The 20,212-nt window shown below is 44.6% G+C and overlaps 1 protein-coding gene across 2 annotated transcripts; it reads right to left on the reverse strand.

The window, feature by feature from the left end:
• Positions 1 to 691: 691 nt before the first annotated feature.
• P2RX4 (purinergic receptor P2X 4) lies at positions 692 to 7,570 on the reverse strand. 2 transcript variants are annotated; one of them, XM_021532724.4, is made up of 12 exons: positions 7,407 to 7,570; positions 6,741 to 6,888; positions 5,230 to 5,301; positions 5,063 to 5,135; positions 4,499 to 4,595; positions 4,259 to 4,339; positions 4,031 to 4,172; positions 3,573 to 3,709; positions 2,403 to 2,496; positions 2,253 to 2,318; positions 2,067 to 2,162; positions 692 to 1,363 (listed from the first exon to the last, which is right to left on the reverse strand). In XM_021532724.4, exons 1-12 carry the CDS (start codon positions 7,535 to 7,537, stop codon positions 1,331 to 1,333), a joined length of 1,170 nt encoding a protein of 389 aa, XP_021388399.1. In that variant the 5' UTR covers positions 7,538 to 7,570; the 3' UTR covers positions 692 to 1,330. The 2 variants fall into 2 exon arrangements, with proteins under 2 accessions (XP_021388399.1, XP_085448915.1); XM_085592789.1 differs by lacking the exons at positions 692 to 1,363; positions 2,067 to 2,162; positions 2,253 to 2,318; positions 2,403 to 2,496 and adding an exon at positions 2,641 to 2,953.
• Positions 7,571 to 20,212: the final 12,642 nt, after the last annotated feature.

Consider the following 20,212-nt stretch of genomic DNA (forward strand, 5'->3'; position numbering starts at 1 on the left):
ACCACAGCAGCTCGAGCACTCTATAATCCAAACTGAGCATTCACATGCACAGACTGGAGTGCCCTTGGAAGGCACTCTTTGAGCTGGGACACAATTTAGTGCTCAACAGCAGCAGGCACATAAAGAACAAAACAAAATAATAATGCTGTGTTTTACACACTGTGCTGCTGGAGAAAGGCAGCCAGGATGCTGGAGGAATAGATCCTAGGGCTCAGTAACACCAGAAAAGGTTTAGAGAAGAGAAGACCTGGACTTTGTGAGACAATATGATCACTAGAGGTGCTAAAGGCCATGTGAATATAAAAGCCAACAAATTCACTTCAATCAGATTGTGTAAACTGCATTAAATGCAGCAGCCCAGACACAGGGTTGGTGTGGTGAGAAGCACAGGAGGTGTGCCATGGAATAACAGATCTGTTCTGCCAAGCAGTTGGTACCAGAACTCAGATAAAGACCCTAAGATCTTGGCCTCTGACTTACAAGTCTTTTCCCTTGGAGAGGGTTTAAGGCAGCAGACATGGACAAGATGTCAGGAGAATCAAGGCGAGTAGCTGTAGTTGCAGCAGCACTTCTGCTGAGAGAATGAAGAGGCAAAACCCACAGAGCCCTGGCTTTGATGGCCCTCCACTAACACTTTGTATGTGGGGAGAAATGAACAATCAAAACCCAGCTTGCAGAACTTCAAGAGGGCTGAGAGAAAGTACTATTTTATTAAAGTAAATTTTAAAGTAATAGCATAAAAATTAGACAAAACAGAAAAAAAAAGTTCTGTAACCAGTAAGCCATTTATCATAGCACAATGGAGCCAGACTCTGCTTTATCTTGGTCTGTGGCCATTGCAGCTTGGAGACCCCAATTTGATTGTAGGTACAGGCTCAGCTAATTTTCACAATCCTTCAGGGAAAGAAAAATGACAACAGCAAGGAGCTGCTGTCCCAAGGTCAAGCACCTCCTGGCAGTGGCCATGTTCACTCTAAGGAAGAATCTGTGCCTATTGTCCTGTGCCCTTTGCTATCAGTGATCTTAGGGACAAAAGGACTGGCAAAATTATGATGCCAGAGCTGTCTCTGTCCCAGGTTCACCCAGTGTAGAGGTCTGGCATAAAGTACAATTTTCCCTGTGTTTAGTGCAAATAACCTGGAAAGAGCAGACAAGGAGCAGACCCAGTTGTTCTCCCTGGGACTGGCTCCCAATTAGTAAAGAGTAGTGAAGATTGTCCCTTTCTCAGTTTGGTTCCCCACTTCCTTCCAGCAAAGAGGTCTCATGGCAGGGTCAAGAAATGTTCCCAGCAGTGATTTAGAGCAGCAGTTGGTCCTGGAGCACCAGGAGCTCAGGAGTCTGTTCCATATGTCTCACCAACTCCCTGCAAGGATTAGAGATTACAGTTCTCTGCCAGAAACTCTTCTTTCTACCCCTTCTAAATACATTAAATCCTTTGTCCAGGCAAGCTACTTCCTGTTACTCAGACTATTTTTCCAGTGGCATGAGGTGTTTTGAATGAGAAATCTGTCCTCTGCAGCTACACTTCCCACCAAGCACAGGGCTGTAGGGTTGAGCTCTGTCCTCACCACTAGTCAAGCAACCAACAAAATCCTACTGACCAAACAGATAATTTGATTCCTGGAGGGAGCTGTAACTGTGGCTGTCAGCACACTTGTCTCAGAAAATACCAACTCATTGAATGGGTTTTCTCACAACTATAGGAATTCCAAAAGCCAAGAAGGAAGGATTTTATGGGAACAGGGCTGTTCCCTACACATCTTAGGAGGTAAATGCCAATGACTGCAACCCAAAAAGGAGGTGCAGTAGGAGCATGACAAGTAGTTGAACATATATTTTCCTCTCCAAGAGTGGTTACCCAGGAAACATGACAATATTTGTTTCTAGTGTTCTTCCCTGCAATAACTTTGAGGTAGGAATTAGCTTCTCTGACAAAGATAAATTTTCCTTAGAACTGTGGTTCAAAATCCCTATTTCATGTGGATTTCCTACACCCTGTTCCAGAACCTCTGTGGAGTCAGAGGAGGAAGCAATTTTGCCTTTACTTTGCCTTCATTGATGCTTACCAGTTCATAATCCTCCACATATTTGTATTTCTTCTCCCGATAGTAGTATTTCTTCTTCATGCAATATAGAACAACAATGTCACACAGCACTGTTGCCTAGTGGAGATTGAAAGAGTTTAAGATAGGGATGTTCAGAACTGAGGCACTAATGCAGAATTGAGTCCAAGTGCAGACAGTGTCACTTACCACACCAAACAGTGCTAAGCCAGAGCCGATGTTAATCATGGTAGGAATTACATCAAATTTTCCTGCCTAGAAGACAGGTACAAGGCTGAGCCTGCTTTTCAGCATCTCTGAAAGGCCTCACTACAAGACCTTCAGGAACTGTCACCCTACCTTTCCAAACACTATGATATCAAAGCGGATGCCATAAGCTTTGACAAGCGTCCGTGATTCAGTTCCATCACTATTCCTGTAGTATTTTGCAAACCTGCAGAAAAGATAGGTCAGAGCTTAACTGGAAATTGTGAGGTTGCTTATGTGATCATGCAACATCCAGGTGTGTTCCCCATCCTAAGTGGATGGGCTGAGCATTGGTACTTCCAGACACAAGCCCTGAGTGATGGAGATTTCATGCTGGCAAGCTCACATAGGAGAAAAGCCCAAAGCAGGTGAATTCAAGACAACAGTGAGCACCATCAAATGAGGACATTTGCAAGGCATAGGAGGGGGAGAAAGCAGCTTTAGCAGGGGAGCAGGACTAACAGGAAGAAAGTCGGCTACACGAGAGAGGCAGGCAGGGGCTGCAGGGGACCAGGCAGCCGCGAGAGGGCAGGGCCGGGAGCACAAAGGCTGCTCCGTGTCCCGCACTGGGTGACAGCTGGCAAAAGAGGGAAAAGGGATGAGAACAAACAAGTGAGATCAGACTTACTCTGCCACGTGGCTGACTAAGCCAGGAGGAAGCAGAGAAGAGGATGGAAGAGAAAAGGAAGGATTGGTAAGAGGCTGTACCAGAGTCTGAAATTAGCAAGAGCATTTCAGATCCAGCTGTGATATCCTCCAGATGGTCCAGACAACCCGATACCTCCTGGCCTGGCACCTCCCAAACACACATTTGTGCTCTGCACAGCTCCTCAGCAAATTCATCCAAGTTCCACCCAAAAATCCTCTGTCCTAAGCAAGATTTTGTGATTCCAGAAATAACAGCCCTGAGCCGTGTTTCCTCACTAACAGGAATCCAGCAAAGATCTTGGCAAGGTGGCCAATCTGTATTTAATATTACAGTCTAAGTCTGGATGCGACCAGCTGCTGCCAGCTCTGTGCTGGTGTTCTACTGGAACCTAGCTGGACCTAGCTGTACTGGCCAGAATGTGTATGTGGTGGTGTATTGCCAGGATACTCCTGGTGTAGATATGGCTTTCATCTGACAGAGACACTTTTACAGGTTAGTTTTTCCCTCAAGGTTTTCTTCTGTTGCTACCCAAGCCCCATCAAAATCCCCAAAGTACCACAACTGCCAGTGGCAGATGGAGCTGTGAGACCAGGTGCCCTCCACAGCCACATTACCTGAAGTTGTAGCCAGGTGAGACGGTGTGGGCAGAGTCCTTGTTGTCGAGGCGCCGGAAGGAATATTTTGGCACACAGTGGGAAGCAGCCCTGTCCAGGTTGCAGTCCCAGTTGATCTGCAGTGCCATGACTCCACCCTGCCAAGTGGAGGAGAGGAGGTGATGGGCAGTCCAATGTGAATGGCCAGCCCAGCACTAGGCTCTCTGCTGACCAGGACCTCATTTACTGGCTCTAATCCCAGTCCAACACTTTTTTCTGATGCTACAGAACCTTGCACATAACCCCACCCAAAAAAAGCAAGGCCAATTATTGGTTAAATAGAATTCACTCCAGTCCCTCTGGCCATCCTGCAGCTGATCTGTGTTCTGTGGCTCATGCCTCGAGGCAGAGGAGACAACCCCCTACCACTCCTCTTCTAAAAAAACAGCTGAAGCCCAAGAGAAGGGTCTGCCAAATACCTCCACAGCCATTTCCTGGAAGTCCTGCCCTGCAGCTTCAACTATTTTCCCTAAACGGAAGATAGGGCAGAAGGGATCTGTCTGGGCGTCATAGATGCAGTTCTTGAGGTAGGTGGAGGTGATAGTGGGGAGGATGTTTCGCCTACAGGAGGACAGAAAGAGAAGAGTTGTTGCATCCCCTTTACTGCCCAGGAGACCAGACAGTGTGATGACCCTCTCACTATTTACTTGCTGAAGTTGAACTTGCGGTACCAAATGTTGTTCTTCACCAGAAGGGTGAAGTTCTCAGCTTCTTGCAGGAATGCTGGCCTACAAAACAAAAGGGAAACACAAACAGGACTCTGCAGAGTTCTTGGTGCTCATCTCTTCAGCTTTTCCCAAGAGCATGTCAGTGGGAGAAGCATCAGCTGCGTACCACGAGCCTGCTCTCAGAAGGGGTACTGTGGAGTAGGAAGACAGAGCACTCACTTGGGTATGTGATAGTCATCCTCCACGGGGCACCACGCAAAGACTTCACAGGTCTTAATGCTGTTGTTGTATGGAACACACTCCCCAGTCTGGATGCCTGGAAAGACACGTGCATGGAGGTACTACTGAGCAAAACCAGTTTTGACCCCTGACATTCCATATGATGAAAGCAATTTTCCCAGAGGTGAAATGCCACTACCAAACCCCACACTATCTTCCATTGCAAGTTTAATTTCAGAGAAAGAAGCATCAGGTGCTTTTCCTGAGTCAAATCTTTGTCCATGTGAAATACTGTTTCAGGGACTGAAGGCCATGAAAAAGCTTCACACTGTTTGCTAACTCACCAAAGCCCACACCTACCCAGCATCCATCCAACACAGTCTAGGTTCATCTGGTCTAAGTCCACCAGAAGAAAAATCTAAGCTTCCACTTCAGTTCTCTTACATGTGAGAGAACGAGAACAAGGAGACTGAAGTGAAGTGGTTCTTCCTTCACAGCAGGGAAGGCACAGCACAGAGGCACCACAACCCAGACTGAAAGGAGCTTTTGTAGTAGGTTTCTTACCACTGCTGTGGGTGCTGACATATCCTGGAATACAGTTGTTCTTCACCTTGCACTTTGTTTGATCGTCTGGGAGCTGGAGAGGAACAACAGTTACATAAAACTCTGAGAACCCTCTCCCCCACACTCCCAGCAACACAGGGCAAGATTAAAGCAGCTTCTGCACCTACCTCTGGGCAGCGGCCTTGGCTCTGGTTCAGTGTGAGTATCACATTGGTCATGACAAACACAGTGTTCTCACCCTGAGCATGCAAAACAAGAAGGAAACTTAAGAGTGACAGTCTGCAAAGAACATTCAAGCACTGCACCAAACATCTTTGTTGACAGAGCCCAGGTGGCCCAGCAGAGGGGACTTGCCCTGGCCACTGCTGGTGCAGCGCTAAAGGAGCAGATTCCTGCACGTATCGCCTGGTGCTGTGGTGTTTAGCCAGAGGAAGGACTGTGGGACTGGCATCTCCTTCTGTCCTCCCACTCGGCCCAAAGTTCCTCATTCATGTTACAAAAACAGAGCTCACACAGCTCCTCAGGGCAGGTGCAGAAATAAAGCTCCAGCTGCAAGTCCAAGCACAACTCCCACTCTTTCTTTTTGCAATATATCAGTTAGGAATTTGCCTGGCCCTGTTTCTTCAGGGAGCACTATTTTCATTATTTTCACTACTTTCAAATCTGTATGACTCCAGATCTGTCATCTGCTTCTGCTCCACTGATAAATAAATATGACCACTCAGCCAAAATCTGGCTAAATCTGTCTTTTTTTTTCTGCACCATATGTCATGCAGGCAGAGGGACCCATGACCAGCAGCTTGGCTGTGCCTGCCCAGCCCGAGGGTCACCACGTATGGCCCACACAGCACACATTCCCAGAGATACAGTCAATCAGTAACAACAGCAATGCTTCCTGTTCAGTTCTGCATCAGGTGATTTGCAAGCTGTTCTTGTGGCTTCTGCCAACAACTAAACTTGGGGCTGTTTGCTTTAGAAAGCAGTAAGAAAGATGACAGGTTGTTATTGTTGCAGCTTCTTCCTGACGCCTGCAAAATCCTCCTCTGTTGCAAGTCTTTGTGGGCACGATGGACAGTGGGATCAGTGCACCCTCAGAGAAGGAAAGGCTCAAGAAAAACTTAGAGCCCATTTGAGTACTCAAAGGGGATTATAAAAAGGAGGGAGGGGGACTTTTTGCACAGGCAGATAGTGATAGGGTAAAGGGGAAGAGTTTACACTAGAAGAGAAGATATTTGCATTAGATAGTAGGAATTCTTCACTCTGAGGGTGGAGAGGCCCTGGCACAGGGTTGCTCAGAGAAGCTGTGGCTGCCCCATCCCTAGAAGTGTTCCAAGGCCAGGTTGGGCAGGGCTTGGAGTAACATGGGATAGTGGCCCTGCCCACAGCAGAAGGGTGGAACAAGATTATCTTGGTTGATTCCAAAGAAGATTATCTTGGTTGATTTCAAACCCAAACCATTCTATAATTCTACACAAGCATACACACAGACACACTTTTCTTGGAACAAGCCTCCTCAGGGCGGGTGCTCAGCATTATCTGCAACAAAGCAAAGCTGCTTCATTCTCATCATGGCCACACTGGAGCCAAAGCTGCTCCAACTCTTAGTGGACTTTAGCAAAGCAGTTAGAAAACCCTCTTGTTAGGAAACCCTCTTTCTGCATGTGAAAGTGACTGATACCTGAGGAGGGATGACATAGTCAGCTACATCCCAGACCCTGGCTCCCAAAGTGGATGTGTTTGTCAGTGTTACTCCCTTCACCTTCGTGGTTACAGAACTGACCACAGAGTCTGTTTCCTGGTAGCCCTTTTCCCACAGAAAAACCCACCTGAAAGAGAAGGATTGCAAGAAACAATAGATAAACACCACAAAAACGATTGCAAGGAACAATAAACACCTTAAACAAATTCAGGTTGGATTATCTCTTTTTTCCATGTTACCTGAAAGAGCCATTCCAGACAGTTTCACAGCTTTTCCACACAAAAGGCTCACAAGATTGGCAATCTCATGTCTGATATTTGGGGTGATATTTTTTTACTTTCAGACTGATTTGCAGGCTCTGCTGGGGGAACGACAATCACCTCCTGAGAGGTCCCACTCTGAGGGGCTCTTGGGCCATTCACTTAAAAACTGGACGCGGCCCTTGTGGGGTCCTTTCCAACTCGGAATATCCTGTGATTCTGTGCACAGCCCCAGTTAAGCAGCGCCTCCCCGTCCGTGTCGCCGCTGGGGCGCTCCGGGGCCCCTCGGCCCGCGCCGCCCTCACGGAGCCGGTCCCGCGGCCCCTGAGGGAGGGGCGGCTCCCGCCCTCAGCGCGGGGCTCCCGCCGCGCCGCCGCCCGCTCACCCGATCACGTAGGCGAGGATGCCGAGCTGCACCGCGCGGTTGATGAGCCCCACTTTGCGGCTGCGGATCAGCACGATGCGCGGCGTGTCGTACTCGAAGAGGAAGCTGTGCAGAGCCCCGCACAGCGCCATGGCGGCGGCCGGGCCGGAGCCGTCCCGGGCCGCGGCCCCACAGCGCCCCGAGCCGCCCGCCGGCCGCTCCCGCAGCCCCGCCGCAAACCGCCCGAGGCCAGCGGAGGCGGCGGCACCGGCAGACGCGGACTTTCCGCGGCTGTTTTCACAGAATTACGGAACCGATTAGGTTGGAAAGCACCTCTGAGATCATCGAGGCCGACTTGTGACTGAATAGACTGAATACCACGTTGTCAAATAGACCACGTCAGTCTTTACTTAAACACTTCCAGGCTCGGTGATTGCAACACTTCCCTGCACAGCCCGTTGAAACATTTAATCACTCTTTCTGGGAATAAATTCTTCCTAATTCTTCCTAATGTCTACCTAAACCTACCCTGGCACAGCTTAAATCAGTGCAAGGACCAAGCAACTGCCTGCAAAAGAGAGCAGAGCATATTGAAGACTGTCACCTTTCCATCCACAGTGACCAAATTCTTTATTTATCCTCTTGCAGAATTAATCTTTGCTATAAAAGTAAAGTTCATGTACCCTCCACCTTGTTCTGAGATACCCAACACAGTCCTTATTGTAGAAACATCACTATAACCCTCATAAGAACAGATAAATCATCAGGAAGAGGTGAACTGACAAAGTGGCAATGGGAATTTCAGGCAGTACAAAACTATTAAGACCCTTTAGTTCATCTGTATGTTAGTAAAATGCTTAATTATTTACAAAACCAGCCAAAACAGAAAGGACCAAAAGAAGTGGGGAAAGGATAGGAATATGAGTGAATATTCAGTGTAACTTTCAAAAGGAGAATTGGTTCATATGCTAGAACAGAAATGCATAAATGCCTATGGTAGTGTTTTCCCACTCTAGATATATAAGATGCTGCCATATGAATATTAACACAATTAATGCATTTTTCAATTGGAGATATAAATACAAGTGGCATAATCTGCCAGCAATATATCTTAAAACGTATGTGGGAAATGGAAATGGCAAACTGCTGGGTTAGCTCAGAAAGAACAAAGCTTTGTTGAAAGGAGTGCAGAACACACCTGTTACAATTCTTCTCACCTTGTTTCTACAAAAATAGAACATGTCTAAATAGAATAAAAATAGAGAACAGAAAAGGTGTTGGAGCACAGATTAATTTACCCTGAATTTGCTGCTCCTTGGATGTTCTCTGGCCTTACACATCATAGCACAAAGCTACTCACACAAGTTCAGGCAGAGGAGATAGAGGCCTGCTTGAAGAAGAGCAAACAGGAGGGCAAAGCCTCACATTTTAATTCCAATAAGATGAAAGAAATGCCCAAAAATATTACACCAAAATAGTAAAAGTTCTTTTCATTGTAATTCCTTGGTTCAAGCTAAAAAGAACAATACAAAGAGAACCCATGGACTTTTCATAAAATGCTTTGTGTCACTGGAATAATCTAAAATGAGTGTGTTTGATCTCGTTGGACCACGAGGCCTTCAATGGGGAGTTATGAAACTCATTCAATGGCCTTGCAATCCAGGGCTGCAGAAAGCTGACAAGGATGGGGCAGAAAAATGCTCAGCACGTGTTTTAGGTTTTACATATTTTAGGTTTTTTAGGTTTTACATCTAGTTTTTTAGGTGATGCATTTTTGGGCTTTGTTCCTTCTGGGTTGTGCTTTAAGGTGACTTCTGGCTTTCTTCAGGGTGCAATCAGACAGCACCAGGTGCTGAAACCAATTAAGGTTGTGATGTGCTGTCCTTTTTTCCTTCATCAAGAACTGCCTATGGTGCTTCCGAGTTGGTTGGCATTTGCCACAGCAGTACCACTTTTGGCAGTCTGGGGAAGAGGGCCTTGTCTAAGGGTTAACCTCAGCTCCTATTCTTCATTATGATGGTTCTCATGGGACTCACCAGTACACATCAGCTCATATTCTTCATTTTTATTGTTCTCATTGGACTGGCTGGTGCAGCTTGCCAGCAGCACAAAATTTCACAGGGTGGCTCTGCAACAATTCCCAACATAAATCAAACAAACCAGCATTTGCTGCTTCATCCAACCACCGAGAGAATTTTCAATAGGGATCCTCACCACTGGGTTCTGCACTTGACACAGCACAATAGGGATAATGATGATGGATCAGCAGGTCTGGAGGAGGATTGTTTTTGTGTGTTGCCATCACCCACCCCAGCGAAACCGAATCGACACCTCACGAGTTGTTTCAACACCGACGCACTCCCGCAGGCACGTACCCACCACAGCAAAGCAGCAACTTTTAACTGACTCAAGAAAATACATCCTCTGGTCACAGAGTCCCCTTGCTCTGACAGCTTTAAAATCATGTTCTTCTAGACCAACTCTGAACTCCTGAGCACACTTCAGCATTCTGGACATCAGCATTTTCCATTCTCTGATCAGTAGAGAGTGGCAAGAACCATGGGAATCTTAACCAACTTCCAGTTCCTTACTCCATAAAAACCCTGACTTTCCTGGTGCACAGCTCACATCAGCTTATGTATCAATAATCTGATGTGATCTTATTGGAACAAAGCATGGAAGAAAGTGATGCTTTCAATGTGAAAAAGAAAAGCTGGCAGTGCAGACAAAAATCATTATATTAAACAGAAAAACCTACTACACCACACAATGACACTAATATCCAAGCTCTGATAACAACACCCATATGCCTTCTGTCTCAGAAGTCTCATATGCTGTCAGGACTCAGAGTGCTGTATTGTTCTTGACTGGTATACTTGACTGATCTCTAAGCCCTGTTCACCTTCATTTAAATAAATAATTTGAATAAGAATTTTCTTAGCTGAAGGGTCAGTTCTAGGAGTGGCAGATCCCTCTGTCATTGCTATTCAAAATTTGTTTTATTACAGTTGGCTGCCTGTTCAAGTACCAAAAGAGGAAACTGTTTAAGAGGATATGTCTGGTGTAAAAGCCAGCAGTTCAGTCTTCTGCTAGCTATCATCTCCAGGAATCCTGAAGATAGACACACCTAAAGAAAAATTCATTTTCCTCCTTTTTTTTTGGGTTCAGTCCCTGCTGCTCTGCTTTGCCATCTTGATGCCAACAAACCAGTGCAGAGCAAACTTTTATTTGATTCCACTCTCTCCTGCACATCCCACTGCAAGCTAAGTTTGGGAGACTCTGAGTGGTTTAATCAGAGTTCCCGAGATCACGCGATCATTTGCTTCCCATTCACCAATATATGATTTGTATTCTCTGAAGGCAATGAGTCATTCCATACACCACATTGTGACATGCTCTTCTATCTTCTTGCTTGCACAGACATGAAATGCCCTTTTTTCTGTGTTGAATGGTTGAATGGAGATATTTTTAATGGGCCAGCTTTTAGCCTGCTGGTCAGTCAGGTTTTATTTGAGTCTTCCTAACTCTTTCCAGGATCAGAGCTTTTTCTGTCCCTCAGGGTAGAGGTTATTTCCCATCTGCTCTTGGTGGTATAGAAAGAAGTCTTCTCTGTAGCAGCTTTGTGCTCAGAGCTGACCTGTTCAAAGCTGTCTTATCTCTGTCTAGAATCTGTGTTACATCTGCTCAGTTTGTAAACATACGGGTTTTTTTGTTTGTAGCTTCCAGATATATGTGCCTCTAACTGGGATCTGGGAATTAAGATGAATTCTTTACTCTTTGGATATTACCACCAGCAAAACTTTATCTGTGTAAACCAATCCCTTTCACTCTATTTGAATCACACATCTCTTGTGCTATAACGATTTTACCCTAATATAAACCAGTATAGCTGAATAAGCAATTCTATTGACCAGTGCATGGGAAAAATAGTTTTGCTGAGAGGCTGTGTTCCCAAGCTTTCCTTATTTCCCTTGGTTCCTGGAGGATTAATAAGACTAAAAAATTACAGAAACTTTCCATTTGTCACTCAGGCAGATACAGTCCTGAATGCACAGCCTTTTTGAGTAAAGAATTTAAATTTACACAATTTTTTTCAGAGCACTACTACTCTTCAGAAAACATTGAGGAATGTTTTCACTTACGTGGTGTAATTAAATTTTGGGAAGTGAATATTGTGCTTATTGGCATGGTGAAATCTTCAGAACGCCTCAGAATTGCAGGCCAAAAAGAAGCATCAAATTAACTAGCTTCTTTTACTTAAATACATCAGTTAATGTTATGCCACTACACTATTACCTGGGAAGCTGTCAGTGGGAGGAATATGTTGCTAAGAATAACAGGGAGTTAGGTGGCTCAGGAGAGCAAGAAAGGTATGGGTGGTTTTCTTAGTTTTGGGTATCAGTTGTTCTCTCTATATTGCACTTGTTTGTGTGGGACAAGCCTAAACCAAGTCTCTAACTCCAGCTAAAATATGAACAGCTTCTGATATAATTCTTGCTAGAATAGTGGTGAGAATTTACACCACTTGACAGCTGCTGATTTCTGCCCCATGAATTGGCAGTTTCACTGCTGGTCCCTACAGCCATGTGGTCATTTACACCAGAGCTGCACAGCTGCTAAAAGGGTAAGGATCAGGAGTATTTGAATTTCCATCAACACAGCCATTCCAAGAGGGAAAACCAATCTTCCAAGCAGTCATCCTTGTAAAGGACAGTGCTCCTAAGCAGGAAATATTTTTCCTACCATTGCATTTTGAGCAATGCCTTGCACCAGAGATGTGTGCTGACGAGCAGCACCTTAGCTGGATGATGTGTAGCTTCCAGAGGGACTTCTTGTGTCTTCTAAACCAAGTTAATGAATGAGATTTAATTGCAAACCAAATCAACCTTTGTGGATGCTACCTGAGCAGGAAAGTCACTGAATAGTTTCACTGTATAACACTCAAGACAATTAATTATGTGTGTTAATTTTTAAAGTACTAAAAATTATTAAACCTATAATGGGAAACTGTTTATCATCATCCACTGGGGAGCATCTGGAACCTGATCCAAAGCTCTTTTGAAAAAGGTGCTACAAAAACCAGTCCTTCAGCCAGCTAATCCAACAACAGTGCCCTGCCTCAGGCAGAAACGAACAATCCAAAATAAAATAACCTTCTTGCCAACATGCAATTGTTCAGCTCCTGCCATAACTAACAGGAAGGAAAAGGAGGCCTCCTGTGTAGTTTATGAGATTTACCTTCCAAAGGAATTTGATCAATGAAGACAATTGTGGGTGTAACCAAAGCCCCACATTGCTACCTCAGTATCTCAACCACAGCTTCCTGGGCTCTGACCTTGGTATTGTTCTGGTAGAAAATAAACACTCAGCTTTGCTTTTTAGCGATTCCTCCATTTTCTCTTCTTGCCAGTGGAACTTGTGAAGGCACTTTACACATCACATGTTTGGACCAAATCTCTCATCCATTATTTTTGGTGCCTCTAGTGACCAGCTCCTGGCATGTTAGAGGAAGGTTAGGGAACAAAGCAGAATGTGTCAACTGTGCAATGTAATTGAAAGCAAAACTAACCTCAGTAATACCCCAGCAGGAGCCTACACAGAGTGACATTTCAAAATGACTGGCAGTCACTGAAACATTATAACAAACCCTTAGGATTTCATTAACTCAGGAAGCTCATGCATATCTTTCCCGGATACTGTATGAACAATTAACAGCCTTCCTGTTGTTGGACAAAGCCTTTTCAGGCCTTAACTCTGTCCACATGAGAAGGGAACGGATTTGCTCTCAAGTGCTGAAAAACCTCAGCAGAAGGAGCTGTAGGAGGCATTGTGGGCACTAGAGGGGACCTGGCAGTGGAAAAACTGCTCTCTTTCTGCAGAAACACTCAAATTAGGGAGAAGATGAGATCTAAATGTTGAAACATATATGTATCTTATATTTTATACATATGGGCTTGTAAATGAGCTAATAAAATTGCTAATTGACCTAGTTTCTTATGCATCTATTTCAAAGTTGGCTGAGAGGAACTAAAACTTCATTACAATTCGCTTCTTTAGAGTATCAATTCCATAATTTCAGTTGAAATAATTTTTTCAGTTTCTAAATTTTTTTCATTCTTTGGCTGCTACAGACTAGAAATAAAACAGTTTTATCTTGGATATTGTACAGTCATGGGATTACAACAAAAGATGGCTATGAGGCCCTTCCATCCTACTCTAGGTCACAGCAGATAACACACATCTGTGTTATCTCAATGAGATTGACAGCATTGAGGCTTTCTGATCTGTGTAGGGAGGATGAAGAGATTGTTCTTTGGTCTGAAGGGGATCCCCAAACACCAGCCTACAGCACAAAGCACAGACAACCAATCTGCCCCACGGGGAAGTGAAATGAACTTCAATGTGATAAATGAACCCACAGAGAACTTCCATATTTTCTTGCAGAAGAAAACTCCACATTAGGAAACTTTATTTTTTATTATTATTTCAGTCCCTGATTAAAGCTCTCTTACGTTGATGCATTTTTCCTCAACATTTGAATTAATGAGCCAAATTTCTGCAGTGAATTCAAGATGAGCCTGAGACACCTAAATCTGTTTGTATGGCAGCTGCATGATGGCACAAACTGGAGGCTATGACTTCACTGCAGGATCATACAGCAGGGCAGCTTGGTAGAAGTCAATTATCTGGGTATTATAATGAGTGTTAACAATATGGCTGTGAAGGAATGAGCTGGTTTACATACATGAGATCTATAAGTGCCTAGGCAGAGGGAGTACCTTAAAATTTCATGTCAATGAAATTTTGTTCAATGTATCTTGTATGTTGTCAATGTGTCTTTCTTTCAACACAAAAAAAAAATGTAGGTATGTCTTTCACTTACTTAGGAAGGCTTTCTATGGATTCTACAGGGAACCCAGACCTTACAGGTTTTTGATAGTTGCATTATAATTTACACATTGTCCTGTTTAAATTCTTGTGAAGAAATAAACTCTTACTCAAGGGTTTTTTGCCACATAGAGACAGTTTCCACCTGTCCTCCTCAAATGTAAGATAGGCAACTTGACATTTCAGATTGTTGCAGGTTTCTATAGGAGGAAGCTGCAGAAGGAACTACCCAAACCATGGTCCTGCCACACCTCATCAATCCTTATTTAGCCCTTTGCTTGGGTCAACAGTGTTTGTCATTGTTTGGGCTGAGGGTGAAGTAATTTCCTTCAAAATTTTATATTAAGTTTCATATCTGGGTCTGGTGATAGATTGAGAAATCAAGTGTTTCAGCTAGAAGCTTAATTCAACAACATAAGCCAATTAACTAAGGATGTAAAAGTGGGGAGAAATCTGAATTCTGAATATTGAACTGACATTACCTGAAGACTTGCCTGCATTGGTACAGTGTATTCTGCTGTAACCCAGATCCTGTTGTGAGCCACTTCCTTCACACTGGTACTTACTGAGCTGTTAACATCATTCTCTCCTGTCAGAGTCTGTGAGAAGTGGCTAGACAACTGGACAAAACAGAAAAGACAAATAAGTCCATAAGAATAAAACATATCAGCTTCTTTGTACCATTATTGAACAAGACGCACTCCAAGATGAAAATCAGATGGACATTTTTAAGTAAGTGAGAGAATTTTTGAATGAGACACATCAGCTGGATCAAACTCTGCCTTGGTTTCACTTTCACAGCTTTTGGCTTTGAATTGATGTACACGAGAAGAGATTTTCTATTTTCCCATCCTAAATGACACAGACAATGTGGGGTGACATCCTGACCTTTCAGATGCCATTTGGGAAACAGCATTTATCTGCAGCAGGCCTTGATGTCATCAAAAACCTTTCCCCCATGCTGTGTTGCTGTGCACCTAGACTCTGACTTTTTTTGTCACAAATGGTAGTGTCTTGTCCATGTTGCTTTTCTTTAAAAGAGCTTAAAAAACATAAGCTTTAATTTTTCAGAGTGACTATTTTTGTGCCTCATGCTGATTGCTTCAAAAACCTTGGCCTAACATTTTTACTTCTCATTAATTGAATGTGTTAAGGAGGAAGGACACCTCTGTTCCAAAGCTGACAGGAATGCCACCCAGCTCATCTAACTCATAAAAGCACTGTCAAGTTTGAAAAACTATTGTATGTTCAGAAGATACTTTCTTCATTACATAAAAGTGATATAAAAGGCTTGCTTTGAAAAACAAGCCACAAGCACTTGCACCAATTCAGGTTAACAACAGACTTTTCTGGATGGAGATAAAATAGAATCTGAAGAACAAAAATACAAAGCAACTGATCGATGTTCCTTTATTTATATCCTCTATTTTGACAGCATTTCAGCCTTTTCCTCCTGGAGAACAGTGCTTTGGGATAACAGTGTTGTTGGAAAGTGGCAGTGGGAACCCAGCTCTGAGTAGCAGAAGGTGGGCACAGAACCTTAGTAATGCCACTTGGATTTCCTGCAGACTTGATCCTTGGTGTGATTGGGATCAGTGTGCGCAATGTCCTGGCCTGCTGCCCTCCCAGGAGAATGAAACCAACTCCACAAACCTCAGCAGACTTTGTTCAGCAAACTTATCACTGGGAACAGCCCTTGCTTGGCAGCACAGAGCAAAATTTGCCCTTTAGAGGCACTCAATTATGGCACATTCCTAAAACATCTTATTGTTCTTGGAATCTGCTGCAAGGGTGACTGGCCATTTAATCTGACCTTGAACAGGAGGCTCTAAAGAGCAGGCTCTAATCTCAGAAACACTGGTGTAAACTTGAGACTAATCAGTGGAGTTATTTTGGATTTTTCAGACAAGAAACAAACCAAACAACATGGCAAGAAACAAAACTGTGTGTTCTCTAGAGAAAGCTGAGTTAACTCTGCCCAACCAACCCCTCCTTGTTAAATAACATTCTATGCCACACTCCCACCTCAGAGGATCCACAGCCACATCCACCTTCCAAGGTGGTCTAACACCACATCATTGATCTTGTTGCTGCTTTGGCATCATCTACTGCCAGACTTTGCCAGTCTGAAGTAATGCTGGGACAACTGGGGCTAAATGGATGGAAGCCAGCATCAGGCCAACCTTCTTCCGGGCCCGACTTTCCATCCCCAAAACTTCACATCAGTGCAAAGAAAGTGTAATGCTCTTCTGGGCTGGGCAGGACACACAGCACCCACTCCACAGGGCTGGCATTGCCAGGCAAAGCAGAGAGCAGTGGGGTTCTGGGGTCATCAATGGCCACAGAGATCTCCAGCTTCTTATCTCCTATTGCTTGGGACACCATTCCACCTGGTCTTAGCCTGGTTTTATATCAGGTGCTGGGATCAAAAAGGAGTGATGAAGTCACTGCTCCTCTCAGCAGGGCCAGCTGGTGGCACATACCTTGGCTGTGCCTCTCCTGCTGCACAGTCACAGAAAGCTGCTCTGTGTGTTCTGAGCCAACTGTGTGCATCTGGTCCAGGGGGCAGGGAGAGGTGTGAGGCCACCATTGACACTGTGCACACAGGAGGTGGGGCTGGGAATGTGCACAGCTCTCAAGGTCCAACCTGTAAATCCCAGGCTCAGAGTCTGAAAGACACAAGTTTGGATAAGAATCCATTAGACCCAGATTTAAAGGACCAGGATCCTCTCTAATGCAACAGAATACTCTCATAAAGGCACAAAATATACAAACCCTACAACACTATTGTTTTTCTTCCAATCCTTTAGTACTTTAAATCATTTACAACTGTAGACATGACAAAACATTCAGAACCAGACAGACTTCTTGGCTGTTGGTATTGTCTTAAATGCCTCAGCTCACAGGAACAAGCCACATTCTGCATGAACAGGCTTAATTTTTAAAGACGTCTGTGATCACTCCTTAGGCTTTAGCTGACCACAGTACAGCTGCAAGTGGGAACCAGAAGTAGGCTGAGGATGCATTTAGGTACTAGAATAGCTATTAAAGAAATTAATTTCTTAATATAACACAGTCAGAGCTATGTGTACATAGAGCGTAGTATGTATAATAACAGAAACAAACAAACAGGAGAGGTCAGATTGCTTGAGCAAAGCAGAATTATTGTCTCCTCTTCCTAAATGCTCTTTTTTTCACAGTAACATCTTCCATCTGCTGGGATCTGACCTCAGCAGACGGCCGGACGCGTTCATGCTCTTGTCCCTGGTGTTCCCATATAAGGTGATCTCTCTTCTACCGGGGAGCAGGATTCTCATTTGCTCAGGTTTCGTCCCACTCGGATTTGCTGCTCTCTGTGGTTGAGCTCTGTCACTTTGCTCGGCACAGCAGTGGCTGTGAAGGGAGGAGAAAGTCAGGAGGGAGCAGTGAAGCTGTGCCTGCAGATCCAGAGAGCTCTGGATTGTTTATTTCTGTTCTCTGTCCTCCACAAGTTACCTCTGCAGGATGTCTTTGCAATAAGAAGCTTCCACAAGCCTTTCCCAAACTAAATAAAAGACAAATTCTATCCAGATAACTGGATGCAACTGTAGAGCTGAACTCTTATAAACAACTCTCACGTCAAACCTTCCTTCAAAATCTGTATCACTCTCCATGCAAACTAATTTGGGACTGTGGAAAATGCCCCCAGAATTATATAACAAATATACTGGAACACTGGCCCTCGAGTCTGTAAGAATTTACTCAGATAGCACATCACCTAAACTGAGATAACTTAAGACAAGTTAAGCATAAACAAATCTCAGCTGCTTCCTGTAATATTTACCCAAGGCTGCACTGAGAGCTTATAATCTCTTTCATGTCTGTGAAGATTCTCTTGTGATAAAGAGGTCAAAGCACTGGGCTAAGCCTTGATTGTTTTCTTTCAGGCAGTAATTTTGAATATTCAGACACCACTGAGGACTATAAATACCAAGGAGCAGGGGGGCAGCCAGGGGACTGCATGTATGGAGAGCATAAAACTGGTGGAAGAAAGGATCATGATAGCATAAAACTTTAAGGATGACACAGGATCTCTCTTGCTTTCCCCAAGCTGAGAAGTCCCACAAAACTGGGCTCCAATGTGTGATTTTGCTCCTGCCTCCAGTCACTTGAGCTTTCAAACATGACAACAAATTCAGCCAGTCCAGTTCTAACACTGCCTGATCATGGAGGTCTCCTTTCCCAGAGTCAGAATAATCAGATTTAATGGGTTTCCCTCTCACCATCTATTTTTCTTCTTATCTTGGCATTATCTCAAGTTTTCATCCTTCCTCTACTTTAACATTACAGAGACATGAGAAGAGGGGAGTGTTCCTTTCCTTCTGGGAAGGTGAGAGGACTGGAATAGTCTCAATAGAAAGCAAAATCTCAGAGCAGCAGCTCCCAGTGCACACAGCCCAGATCCCTCTCCACCCTCACCACAACTGCCTTCCCCTCAGCACTGAGGAAGAAAGGATGAGCATCAGTTTTTACAGAACAGTGTTTCTCCAGGATTAAGTAATGGGGAACTTGCAGACACCTCCATCAGAAATACCATTCTCATCTGCTCTCTCTGTGTTCTACATACTCGAAATACTCAACGGAGAAAACAGTAACTGATACCAGGAAAGCATGACAAAGGAAAGGTGATCTCTTCTGGGAACTTGTAGGTAAATATGATTCCTAAAGGTCAGTATATGGACTGAAAGCACAAAGGAAACATGATCTGGTTTTAAAGTTCAAATCCAGGAGTCAGGAGACTTGGATTATGTTCCTGGCTCTACCACAGTTCTCATGCCCAACCTCAAGGCACCCGTCCATCGCTTTTGTCACTTCAGTTAACCAGTTAAGAGTTCAGACACCAATCAGTGTCACTTCCCAGCCTTCCCGTGAAGACCAACACATTTTATGAAATTATTTTATGAAGCATTTTATGTTTCTCAGAAGGAAAAGAGGAGCTAATCTAAGTTAGTCGCAGTGCTTAGAATTGCAAAGTATTACATTTATGGTTGCTACTTACTGAGTCAAATTCTGCAGTGATTTACAACCTGTGCATTTCAATTGGCACCAATTTAACATGACTCACTGCATATTTTAATCCATCATCTGGGGACTCACATGGGATTCTAAGACTATCAAAGAACCTAATTGAAATAGCAGAGAGGCTCCAAAATCCAACTATTTCAGGCCTAAGAATGGCTTTTGAAGGATCTGCGAGAATAAACTTGCAGACTGAGAGATTCCATGAGCAAGTCTGACTTTAATTTATGGTCTGGTTGGGATTGTTTGGTGTTCTTGAAGCTGCTGTCCTTATTTCAGATGTATGCACTACATATTTATTGCTACTTTGAGGCATGCTGACAACTGATGTTCAGCCTCAAGGACATAAATTTGCCATTTGCCTGAGATGAAGCCTGGGCCCAGGACTGGCTGATCCTGTTCCACAGGGATCCTCAGTTTCCATTTCGAAGGAATTAAGTAACCATTCACCTGACACGTACATCAGCCACACTTGACATCCCTTTGTGCTATCAAAGGCTGCCAGAAATCTTAATTGGGTAACTGCAGCAATCTGTTTGTACATCTCCTACACATGCGACAACAACCTCCCTCAGAAGGAGCCGCAGAGCCAAGTTTATCCTCCAGAGGCTGAATCCCGGACCTATTTCTGCCACTCCTCGCACTTGTTCCGCGAAGGAGCCCCACGAGAGGCCCTGTGCCGTGCCCGCCCCAGCGCCCCTCAGCCGCAGTTCCCGGCGGGAAGGGGACGGGACGGGGGAAGGACTGACCGGGGCGGGATGTGGGGACGGCGGGAGGGCTCCTCGCTGTGAGGGCAGCGAGCCACGACCGGCCAGAGGAGCCCGGTGCCGGCCGCTGTCCCGGGGCCGGTGCCGCTCCCCTCACGGCCAGGCCACGCCCCC

This window comes from Lonchura striata, chromosome 15 (genome assembly GCF_050655825.1).
Source record: "Lonchura striata isolate lonStrDom1 chromosome 15, ASM5065582v1, whole genome shotgun sequence".
NCBI classification, from domain to species: domain Eukaryota; kingdom Metazoa; phylum Chordata; class Aves; order Passeriformes; family Estrildidae; genus Lonchura; species Lonchura striata.

What these genes read in the sequence shown, in the direction of transcription:
- P2RX4 (XM_021532724.4), bottom strand. Translation starts at nt 7,537, where the DNA reads ATGGCGCTGTGCGGGGCTCTGCACAGCTTCCTCTTCGAGTACGACACG. An exon ending in TGTCAGCACCCACAGCAGTG is followed by an intron (nt 4,596 to 5,062) that starts GTAAGAAACCTA and finishes GTGTCTTTCCAG; the next exon opens with GCATCCAGACTGGGGAGTGT. An exon ending in GCTTAGCACTGTTTGGTGTG is followed by an intron (nt 2,163 to 2,252) that starts GTAAGTGACACT and finishes AATCTCCACTAG; the next exon opens with GCAACAGTGCTGTGTGACAT.